Below are 12469 nucleotides of genomic sequence, written 5' to 3'. Positions count from 1 at the left end.
TAATAGTAGTGCTATGTGACTAAAAAGCTTAATCCAGGTTTTGAGTATATTTCTTATTGTTACATGGGAAACAAGGTACCAGTAGATTCAGTAGATTCTCACAAATCCAACAAGACCAAGCATTCATGATATGCACACTCTTAAGGCTATGAAATTGGGCTATTAGTAAAAAAAAAAAAAAAAGTAGAAAAGGGGGTGTTCACAATAATAGTAGTGTGGCATTCAGTCAGTGAGTTCGTCAATTTTGTGGAACAAACAGGTGTGAATCAGGTGTCCCCTATTTAAGGATGAAGCCAGCACCTGTTGAACATGCTTTTCTCTTTGAAGGCCTGAGGAAAATGGGATGTTCAAGACATTGTTCAGAAGAACAGGGTAGTTTGATTAAAAAGTTGATTGGAGAGGGGAAACGTATACGCAGGTGCAAAAAATTATAGGCTGTTCATCTACAATGATCTCCAATGCTTTAAAATGGACAAAAAAAGCAGAGACGTTTGGAAGAAAACAGAAAACAACCATCAAAATGGATAGAAGAATAACCAGAATGGCAAAGGCTCACCCATTGATCAGCTCCAGGATGATCAAAGACAGTCTGGAGTTACCTGTAAGTGCTGTGACAGTTAGAAGACGCCTGTGTGAAGCTAATTTATTTGCAAGAATCCCCCACAAAGTCCCTCTGTTAAATAAAAGACATGTGCAGAAGAGGTTACAATTTGCCAAAGAACACATCAACTGGCCTAAAGAGAAATGGAGGAATATTTTGTGGACTGATGAGAGTAAAATTGTTCTTTTTGGGTCCAAGGGCCGCAGACAGTTTGTGAGACAACACCCAAACTCTGAATTCAAGCCACAGTTCATAGTGAAGACAGTGAAGCATGGTGGTACAAGCATCATAATATGGGCATGTTTCTCCTACTATGGTGTCGGGCCTACTATCACATACCACGTATCACGGATCAGTTTGGATATGTCAAAATATTTGACGAGGTCATGTTGCCTTATGCTGAAGAGGACATGCCCTTGAAATGGGTGTTTCAACAAGACAATGACCCCAAGCACACTAGTAAACCAGCAAAATCTTGGTTCCAAACCAACAAAATTAATGCCTCGCAGATGTGAAGAAATCATGAAAAACTGTGGTTATACAAGTAAATACTAGTTTAGTGATTCACAGGATTGCTAAAAAAGCAGTATGAACATAATAGTTTTGAGTTTGTAGCGTCAACAGCAGATGCTGCTATTATTGTGAACACCCCCTTTTCTACTTTTTTTTTTTTACTAATAGCCCAATTTCATAGCCTTAAGAGTGTGCATATCATGAATGTTTGGTCTTGTTGGATTTGTGGGAATCTACTGAATCTACTGGTACCTTGTTTCCCATGTAACAATAAGAAATATACTCAAAACCTGGATTAATCTTCTTAGTCACATAGCACTACTATTATTCTGAACACTATCAGACTCATCTGATTCTCTGACTCTTGCTTGCCTCTACTGGTGGTTGGCTCTCACTGCGGTATTCTATCACTTCCTGTTCCGGAGCACAGCGGTGTTTTGCTGTATCTGTTAGCTGTTTAATCTGCATAGTTAGATTGATCTAGATAACTAGATAACGATTTGTTTCACAGTGTAATCTTCACGTGCCTTAACTAAAGCACTCCCTCTGCTGAATCACCTATAAATTATTTACATATTATTCACTTCGTGTGTTTTTAGGAATCCGCTATCTTAGCAGAGCTACTAGCTCTTAGCCAGTTTAGCATGGCGGCTTGTCCTGTCTCTCCTGCACTTTTCTGCTCTGGGTGTGAAATGTTTAGTTATTCCTCGGCCTCCTTTAGCAGTAATAGTACTTGTAATAAGTGTAGCTTATTCGTAGCTTTGGAGGCCAGGCTGGGCGAATTGGAGATTCGGCTCCGCACCTTGGAAAATCCTACAGCTAGCCAGGCCCCTGTAGTTGGTGTGGACCAAGGTAGCTTAGCCGCTGTTAGCTGTCCCCCAGCAGATCCCGAGCAGCCGGGAAGTGGTGTCCAAAAAATGAGGTGGGCTTCATAGATAATTGGCAAAGCTTCTGGGGAAAACCTGGTCTTGTTAGGAGAGACGGCATCCATCCCACTTTGGATGGAGCAGCTCTCATTTCTAGAAATCTGGCCAATTTTATTAAACCCTCCAAACCGTGAGTATCCAGGGTTGGGACCAGGAAGCAGAGTTGTAGTCTTACACACCTCTCTGCAGCTTCTCTCCCCCTGCCATCCCCCCAATACCCCATCCCCGCAGAGACGGTGCCTGCTCCCAGACCACCAACAACCAGTAAAAATCTATTTAAGCATAAAAATTCAAAAAGAAAAAATAATATAGCACCTTCAACTGCACCACAGACTAAAACAGTTTGATTTATTCTGCCTTTATTCTGCCTTACAGAAACCTGGTTACAGCAGGATGAATATGTTAGTTTAAATGAGTCAACACCCCCGAGTCACACTAACTGTCAGAATGCTCGTAGCACAGGCCGAGGGGGAGGATTAGCAGCAATCTTCCACTCCAGCTTATTAATCAATCAAAAACCCAGACAGAGCTTTAATTCATTTGAAAGCTTGACTCTTAGTCTTGTCCATCCAAATTGGAAGTCCCAAAAACCAGTTTTATTTGTTGTTATCTATCATCCACCTGGTCGTTACTGTGAGTTTCTCTGTGAATTTTCAGACCTTTTGTCTGACTTAGTGCTTAGCTCAGATAAGATAATTATAGTGGGCGATTTTAACATCCACACAGATGCTGAGAATGACAGCCTCAACACTGCATTTAATCTATTATTAGACTCAATTGGCTTTGCTCAAAATGTAAATGAGTCCACCCACCACTTTAATCATATCTTAGATCTTGTTCTGACTTATGGTATGGAAATTGAAGACTTGACAGTATTCCCTGAAAACCCCCTTCTGTCTGATCATTTCTTAATAACATTTACATTTACTTTGATGGACTACCCAGTAGTGGGGAATAAGTTTCATTACAGTAGAAGTCTTTCAGAAAGCACTGTAACTAGGTATAAGGATATGATTCCTTCTTTATGTTCTCCAATGCTATATACCAACACAGTGCAGAGTAGCTACCTAAACTCTGTGAGTGAGATAGATTATCTCGTCAATAGTTTTATATCCTCATTGAGGACAACTTTGGATGCTGTAGCTCCTCTGAAAAAGAGAGCCTTAAATCAGAAGTGCCTGACTCCATGGTATAACTCACAAACTCGTAGCTTAAAGCAGATAACCCGTAAGTTGGAGAGGAAATGGCGTCTCACTAATTTAGAAGATCTTCACTTAGCCTGGAAAAAGAGTCTGTTGCTCTACAAAAAAGCCCTCCGTAAAGCTAGGACATCTTACTACTCATCACTAATTGAAGAAAATAAGAACAACCCCAGTTTTCTTTTCAGCACTGTAGCCAGGCTGACAAAGAGTCAGAGCTCTATTGAGCGGAGTATTCCTTTAACTTTAACTAGTAATGACTTCATGACTTTCTTTGCTAATAAAATTTTAACTATTAGAGAAAAAATTACTCGTAACCATCCCAAAGACATATCGTTATCTTTGGCTGCCTTCAGTAATGCTGGTATTTGGTTAGACTCTTTCTCTCCGATTGTTCTGTCTGAGTTATTTTCATTAGTGTACTTTGCAGAGTGAAGGGGAATAGGTGACCAACATGGGAAACACATGTACAGAAAATAAGCCCCTATTTCAGGGCGACAAAAAATACATGCACAAACGCAATCTGGAAAATCTGAAGTACATAACTAAATGGAAAAAGAAATATGGCTTTTCAGGTAAATTGGTTGTGCCAGATTGCGAAGGTTTGGTGTTAAAACTTACGGCAGCAGCGGCAAATAAAAAGGGTAACAGGAAAGCAAGAAAAGAAGGAGAAATAGAATGTGCGAAAGTATGGCTCAGTGAAGCACAGATGAGAGTAGAGGCCATAAAGAGGAAGAAAGACGAGAAAGGAAAATCAGAGGGGAAAGTAATGTTTGTAAAACCTGAAGATAATGAGACGACCGTGAGAGGCCGTGATGTAAATCCACCCCTGTAGCCACAAAATCAGGCTGCAGCAAGACAAGCGGCGCCAACAGTGGCTCCACCACTGGTAAAGGATCCGATTTTTGACCCTAATTATCCCCAGGGGAGTTCTGAAGGTCCGTCATATGACCCAATAAGCTCACTGTATCCAAATCCATTTTTGGATAATCAGAGGGTGGAATTTTCAACTGCATTAACCCCGCCTCCGGCAACAAATTCTTTAATTCCCGAAAAATACATTTTGAGTGACAGGGCTATGATTAAGCCGCCTCTAAAATACGGTTTCAATATACCCCCAGATCACAGTTTCATTGCTCCAATGATCCAGGTCCCAAACCCAAATATAGCTCAAGGACAACCGCCATTCCTTCATGTGTTCCGTCCATGGACACCAGAAGAGGCAGCAAAGGCCGTGTCTGGCCTACCAGACCCACAAGCTGATGTGGAAGAGTGGGTAAAAGGAATGGAGGACATTATAAAAGCGTATAGGTTGAATGGCTGTGAAGTAGGACAGGCCGTACAATTGGCTCTGGGACGAAACTGGGTCCACGTGAGAGGGACATTTACAGGATGTGCTGCAAATGGCACGTTCCTGCCGTATGGGAATGAGGAAGATCCGACAGCAGCGTTACAGGCTCAAATAATCGATCTAATGACCAGAGTTAAAAACAAGTTTAAACAGAAAGCAGACTATGGTAAAATAAATGCGTGTAAACAAAAGGCAGATGAGGATGTGGATGATTATAATCAGCGTTTAGGGACAGTTTTCCGTGCAAACAGCGGTATACCGCATAGTGATGATCAAGCAGGAGCATATCAAAATCAGCTGAAACAAGCCCTCCTGAATGGTTTGAAGCCAGAAATTAGTGCATGGATCAAAAAGCACAATGTGACTACTGACTTGGATGATATGATTAAGATACTGGATTGGGCAAGACATGCAGCAAAAGTGACTGGACAGACAAAACCCAAAACTTCTGTCTTTGTGACTGAAGATTTTTCTGAAATCTTCCATCAAATGGGAGGCTTTAGGGGCCGGGGTCGTGGATGCGGCCGTGGTCGGGGAGGTTTTCGAGGTGGAGGGCGTGGTCGTCCCAAATCAGGCCCACAGGAGAGTACCTGTTGGAAGTGTGGAGAATTTGGCCATTGGCAAAGGGACTGTCCCCACCAAGGTCCACCTAAAGTGGTGAGACCATCGGCCCCTCCTCAGTCACAATGACTAGAAGAAGGTGAAAATGGAGAACAAGTCAGAGTGACTGAACTGGACGTAACAACAAACACACCAATAAGTGACAACATTGATGAGTTACCAGAAAAACAGATAACAATCACAGTGGATATTCATGGAGCATGGTCATTACCACTCCTGAAAGAAAGACCTGTGGTGACTCTAAAGGTAAATGGACAGGACATGGATTTTCTCTGTGACACAGGAGCATGTAGGACAGTGATAACAGACAGACCTCCCGGAACTAAATTTGCAAAAGAAGTTGTTTGGGTAAAATCTGCAAATGGACAGGTTAATTCAGAGAAAATATTGAAGTTTGTCATTCGAAGATTCTGAAACGGACCAAACTGCTTGTGTCTCTGTGGTTTATTCGCCCCATTGTCCAGTAAATTTACTGGGACGAGATTTGATGACTGCCTTATCTATAGGAGTCACGCCAACAGTAGGTGGTATGAGAGCTGTGAGACAGCCCGCTACTGTATATACAAATTTGGCCCAGGCCTGGCAGTACTCTTTGGATCTGTCGGAGTTGAGACAAGCTGAACAATTATTGGAGGAAGGTCTGATGACCTGTGAAAACAGAGAACACGTAGTAATGATGTCACCAAAAGATCTACACATAACTATGCTATTCACTCCACAAAAGGATGAAAGGTATATATATATATATATATATACCTTTCATCCCTCTGTACCATTTGTCTGCACTTTGGGTCAGCACTACACTACACACAGAGGTGGTCTGTAAGTCTGATGGAATTTGCATGTGTTGTGTGATCCCTTGTATCAAAACAATGGTTGGCAAAATGGTTTCAAATATATTCGTGCAATGTAATCTGGCTTTCCAAGAAACTATGCCAAAATATCAAGCATTGAAACAGTCAGACCTTAGTGGAGAAAACTATAATGACTGTGTTGAGAATTATGATGATATTGAAAAGCCCACAACTCCAGTTTAAGCTTGAACTGTTGATGTGATGAGTTAACACACTCTTAGCCTATGAAGCTTTAGCTGAAAATGTAATAAGACAAGTGGTTAAAGTGGACAAATTTTCTATTGAAGTGTGTTTTGGACATGACAAACGTATGTAAATAAACGATAAACAGGGAGGATTATGTCAAGGATTTTATATAGTTCATGCTTATATTATCATTTATTTCCTTTTATGACTACGTGTACTTTTCCTCTTTGTGAGAAGAGGAGGTTTTAAAAAGAAACTTGTCTGCATTCTTCATGATTGAGCAAACTGTTTTACATTTTGCATAAGTGCCTTATCCTGTTTTTGACGAGCCACAAGGCTCATGTTGCAGGAATGGAAGGTTCCAGCCGCTACCTTGCCTTGCTATCTCCCTCATGCAGACATGACTCATGTGTAACCTCTCCCTGACTGTCCTTGTTTGTTTTTTCTCATGTTGGTGAACTAAATTAAAAGCTGAGCCAGAGGAGGACATTTTAGGAGAGCTTTGGAGCTGAGCACGTACAAGCTGCTACTGCCCGCTCCTACTCTCCTCCTCTGCGCAGAGCATAAAATATATTTGTCTCTCTCTGACTGGCTTCTTTACAGTGTCTGTGCCTCTCATTTCTTTAAAACAGGGTGCAAACCCAACAATTAGTTACTTCCTCCAAACCATCAACATGTCTATTAGACCCCATTCCTACCAGGCTGCTCAAGGAAGCCCTACCATTAATTAATGCTTCGATCTTAAATATGATCAATCTATCTTTATTAGTTGGCTATGTACCACAGGCTTTTAAGGTGGCAGTAATTAAACCATTACTTAAAAAGCCATCACTTGACCCAGCTATCTTAGCTAATTATAGGCCAATCTCCAACCTTCCTTTTCTCTCAAAAATTCTTGAAAGGGTAGTTGTAAAACAGCTAACTGATCATCTGCAGAGGAATGGTCTATTTGAAGAGTTTCAGTCAGGTTTTAGAATTCATCATAGTACAGAAACAGCATTAGTGAAGGTTACAAATGATCTTCTTATGGCCTCGGACAGTGGACTCATCTCTGTGCTTGTTCTGTTAGACCTCAGTGCTGCTTTTGATACTGTTGACCATAAAATTTTATTACAGAGATTAGAGCATGCCGTAGGTATTAAAGGCACTGCGCTGCGGTGGTTTGAATCATATTTATCTAATAGATTACAATTTGTTCATGTAAATGGGGAATCTTCTTCACAGACTAAGGTTAATTATGGAGTTCCACAAGGTTCTGTGCTAGGACCAATTTTATTCACTTTATACATGCTTCCCTTAGGCAGTATTATTAGACGGCATTGCTTAAATTTTAATTGTTACGCAGATGATACCCAGCTTTATCTATCCATGAAGCCAGAGGACACACACCAATTAGCTAAACTGCAGGATTGTCTTACAGACATAAAGACATGGATGACCTCTAATTTCCTGCTTTTAAATTCAGATAAAACTGAAGTTATTGTACTTGGCCCCACAAATCTTAGAAACATGGTGTCTAACCAGATCGTTACTCTGGATGGCATTACCCTGACCTCTAGTAATACTGTGAGAAATCTTGGAGTCATTTTTAATCAGGATATGTCCTTCAATGCGCATATTAAACAAATATGTAGGACTGCTTTTTTGCATTTGCACAATATCTCTAAAATTAGAAAGGTCTTGTCTCAGAGTGATGCTGAAAAACTAATTCATGCATTTATTTCCTCTAGGCTGGACTATTGTAATTCATTATTATCAGGTTGTCCTAAAAGTTCCCTGAAAAGCCTTCAGTTAATTCAAAATGCTGTAGCTAGAGTGCTAACGGGGACTAGAAGGAGAGAGCATATCTCACCCATATTGGCCTCTCTTCATTGGCTTCCTGTTAATTCTAGAATAGAATTTAAAATTCTTCTTCTTACTTATAAGGTTTTGAATAATCAGGTCCCATCTTATCTTAGGGACCTCATAGTACCATATCACCCCAATAGAGTGCTTCGCTCTCAGACTGCAGGCTTACTTGTAGTTCCTAGGGTTTGTAAGAGTAGAATGGGAGGCAGAGCATTCAGCTTTCAGGCTCCTCTCCTGTGGAACCAGCTCCCAATTCAGATCAGGGAGACAGACACCCTCTCTACTGTTAAGATTAGGCTTAAAACTTTCCTTTTTGCTAAAGCTTATAGTTAGGGCTGGATCAGGTGACCCTGAACCATCCCTTAGTTATGCTGCTATAGACTTAGACTGCTGGGGGGTTCCCATGATGCACTGTTTCTTTCTCTTTTTGCTCTGTATGCACCACTCTGCATTTAATCATTAGTGATTGATCTCTGCTCCCCTCCACAGCATGTCTTTTTCCTGGTTCTCTCCCTCAGCCCCAACCAGTCCCAGCAGAAGACTGCCCCTCCCTGAGCCTGGTTCTGCTGGAGGTTTCTTCCTGTTAAAAGGGAGTTTTTCCTTCCCACTGTTGCCAAGTGCTTGCTCACAGGGGGTCGTTTTGACTGTTGGGGTTTTTCTGTAATTATTGTATGGCTTTTGCCTTGCAATATAAAGCGCCTTGGGGCAACTGTTTGTTGTGATTTGGCGCTATATAAATAAAATTGATTTGATTTGACTACTGTAGGTAGATAGATAGCTAGCTAAATAGCTAGCTAGATAGCTAGATAGATAGATAGATAGATAGATAGATAGATAGATAGATAGATAGATAGATAGATAGATAGATAGATAGATAGATAGATAGATAGATAGATAGATAGATAGATAGATAGATAGATAGATAGATAGATAGATAGATAGATAGATAGATAGATAGATAGATAGATAGATAGATAGATGTAGGTGTGTGTGTTTGTGTGTGAGTACCTCGTAATAATAGTAACATTTATGAGGGATTCTTCAGATATCGCCCAGTTGCTCGAGTCCCCTTTGACGAAGCCGGAGATAATAACAAATATGAGTACGAGTATGTTGACTGATGTGAAAACTTTATTGACCCAGGCCGATTCCTTCACTCCAAATGACAGTAGCCCTGAATGAGAACAAAGACAATTTGGTTTTGCTGAACAACTACTTCTGTCTCAATGGCCACCATTTACCTCAATAATGGAACAAAAACATTTGGTGACATTAATGACGACGAGTAAAACATAGTTCTGTCGTCACTCTGAAGTGGTTATTATGGCAAAGAATTTAGAGATAGCATAAGACAGAGTAAAAATGAAAAAAAAATAGCTGTTACACTTATTTTGTGTATCAAAAATCTTTTTTTTTTCCAAATTGTGTCATTGAACAAAGTGTGTGTTTAGACAAATCAGGAAATCAGGGGATGGATACATGAACATTTTAAAATCACTGAATATGTCTTGGACTTTATACAAACAGTATGTTAAATCTGTGCGGAAAAAGTGATTGTGTAATAATGAAACGACTGACGGAAGTCACCAAGACAAGACACGTGACAGCTGTGAAGGAGTTGTCGGGTTCTTTAGTTGCGTGTGGAACAGAGAAGGATTTTCATTAAAAAAAGATGTGCCATTTCAGCTACACTTTGCCAGAAGGCACATGGGAGACTTGAGCTTGGATTTTGGCTGTTTTCTTGTATAAAATAAATAATTCTCTGTGTCACTCCACCATGAAACAATCACTGGTGATGTAACTGAGAAACGTTGTACCATCCACAATTTCTACAGTCACAGTCAAAGAAGTCTACAACATTTCAGAGTTGTGGGTTGATGGCTTCCCTCACTATGTATGCAGTACAGGGCCATATATAGGAATGTGAAAGGGGGGGTCCAAATCCTTGAGTTGGGGGTCCAGTGGGCCACAGGGCTCCCAGTGGGGTCGAGGGGCAACGCCTTCGTGGGGGGCTCAGGGGGGCGAAGCCCCCTGAAGCAGAAGCTTTTTGAGGATTTTGAGGGGTAAAAAGCTACATAAATTTCATTTGAAACCCAAAATGTATCATTTTAGGAAATACATTTTTATATACAAACAGTCCTTGCTTGGGATTGGATCAGTTGCCATAAGAACCACCCAGGAAGAACCAAGATAACATTAATGCAAGCTTTATACCTGCCTGTCGGTTGCGAATGACGCAACCGACAGGCGTGAAAAAACTCACGCATGCGCACGAAGGTTTAAGCTTGGCTGATGCAAGCGCACATGATTCAAATCCATATAGTTTTTGCAAAAAATAAAAAGGTCGGATAGTTTTCTAACAGACCTCGTATTTAGCGGTATTAATATTCGCGTTTACATTATGAATATGTACGTATATGTACGTTATGTATTAAAATAGCGGCATTTAGTTTGGCGACCTTGTTTAACTCGCGAAATTCGCATAATAAATCCCACGCGAATATTTGCACCTTTACAGTATTTGCAACAGGAAGGAGAAGCTCCCTTTATTTCTCAGCTTATACATACAAACATGTTTTTACAAACCAGACAAGTGTAATTGTGTGTCTACGTGGGTATTTACAAGCCTACTAATCTGTTTGATATCAGAGGAGGATAAGGACCAGGGAGCAAAAATTCTCAACCCCCATGGGAAAAGTTTATTTTGCAGTTTCTCCTTTCATCACTTAAGGGATTACTCTGGCAGAGGAAATTGAAACTTGAGGGTGTGTGATAATAGCTGTGTAACAGTTAGTGCTTGTTGCTTATTATCAATGAAAAGAAAATACATAACATTGATATCCAGATCAGTAAAAAATCAGCAGAAAAAAAAATCAGCACAATTCTTTGAACCCCCTCTATATACGGGCATGCAGTAGTCTACGGAATTTGCATAGTTTCTTTTCTTACCAGACAGCAGCAGGATCAAGCAGACAGCAAAGAAGTCAGGATATGAAGCCAGACCAGGAGAACTCATCCTGAAGTGGGTTTCACAAAATACCTCTATGTGGCCTCCTATCATTTTGTCAAATGTGCCACTCCAAGCTCGAGCGACTGAGGATGTACCTGAGGAAAAAATGAAATCAATTTTCAATCAATTTTATTTATATAGCGCCAAATCACAACAAACAGTTGCCCCAAGGCGCTTTATATTGTAAGGCAAGGCCATACAAAAACGACCCCCTGTGAGCAAGCACTTGGCGACAGTGGGAAGGAAAAACTCCCTTTTAACAGGAAGAAACCTCCAGCAGAACCAGGCAGACCGTTGGGGTTGTGCAAAAATTAAACAACACAATAGAGAAGCAGCATACAACTATAAGATTAAATGATAAATGATCCATAACTCACCAATCATATAAGAGAGGATCAGATTCCAACCAGTGATGAAGGCCCAAACCTCCCCAACAGTCACATAACTGTAAAGGTAAGCTGAGCCTGTTTTTGGGACACGGGCGCCAAACTCAGCATAACATAAACCAGCCATGACAGAGGCCAGAGCAGCTATCAAGAAAGAAATGACGATGCTGGGGCCAGAGTCACTTTTGGCCACTTCACCAGCCAGGACGTAGACGCCGGCGCCAAGAGTGCTGCCAACTCCCAGAGCGATGAGATCAATGGTTCCCAGGCAGCGGCACAGCTTGGACTCATCCAGGCTGCTCATGTCGACCACTTTCCTCCGCACCAGGGAGCGCCCAAATGACACAACCTGCTCCAGCATGTCAGCACGTGCTTACAAAGGAATAAAAAAGGTTAGAGAGGGCAATTAAAATACCTGCTCAGAACTGATCTGTGCAATTTTACATCTCTGTTACATAAGCCTTTTGATATATGTGATGTTTCTGTGAATTCTTATTTTCTTTAATTGCCCACTGTTACATGAGGAGGTCTCTCCTTTCTTGTCGCAGTGCCCGTGTAAATCAGATACTGAAGTGCCTAGAAAAATACAGCATACGCATGCATTCTATGTGATTGGATGAAGTGGTGAATACGGGTTCACAGGTAGCACACGGTGTGATGAGATTAGATGTACTCACTCAGTGTTGTATAGAATAACATTCTTCTAGCACTGTGGTTTTAAAGCTTATTCTATCCATCACTGAGTACATCTACTGTGATCTCATCACACTGCATGTTACAGAAGGGAACCAAATTACCAACATAAATCCACAGAAACAGTATTTCAATATTTGCATCTGCCAATTTTACAGCAAACTTTGCAGAACTGACTGCCATGAGTACATATATACGAGGTCTGTTAGAAAAGTAACGGACCTTATTATTTTTTTCAAAAACCATATGGATTTGAATCACGTGTGATTACATCAGACATG

At 40.9% G+C, this 12469-nt stretch overlaps 1 protein-coding gene across 1 annotated transcript in view; it reads right to left on the bottom strand.

The window, feature by feature from the left end:
* The window catches only part of slc7a2 (solute carrier family 7 member 2), a 34278-nt gene extending 22414 nt beyond the window's left edge, over positions 1 to 11864 (bottom strand). Inside the window, exons 1-3 of the mRNA XM_034182179.1 lie at positions 11487 to 11864; positions 11049 to 11204; positions 9108 to 9273 (exon numbers count right to left, since the gene is read on the bottom strand). Coding sequence (XP_034038070.1) covers positions 9108 to 9273; positions 11049 to 11204; positions 11487 to 11856 — 692 coding nt within the window. The 5' untranslated portion in view covers positions 11857 to 11864. The remainder of the gene's footprint in view (positions 1 to 9107; positions 9274 to 11048; positions 11205 to 11486) is intronic.
* Positions 11865 to 12469: the final 605 nt, after the last annotated feature.

The sequence above is a fragment of the Thalassophryne amazonica genome, chromosome 11 (genome assembly GCF_902500255.1).
Source record: "Thalassophryne amazonica chromosome 11, fThaAma1.1, whole genome shotgun sequence".
NCBI lineage: Eukaryota > Metazoa > Chordata > Actinopteri > Batrachoidiformes > Batrachoididae > Thalassophryne > Thalassophryne amazonica.
The sequence above is the reverse complement of the archived record's forward strand: the minus strand, read 5'-3'. Positions and strand labels throughout refer to the sequence as shown.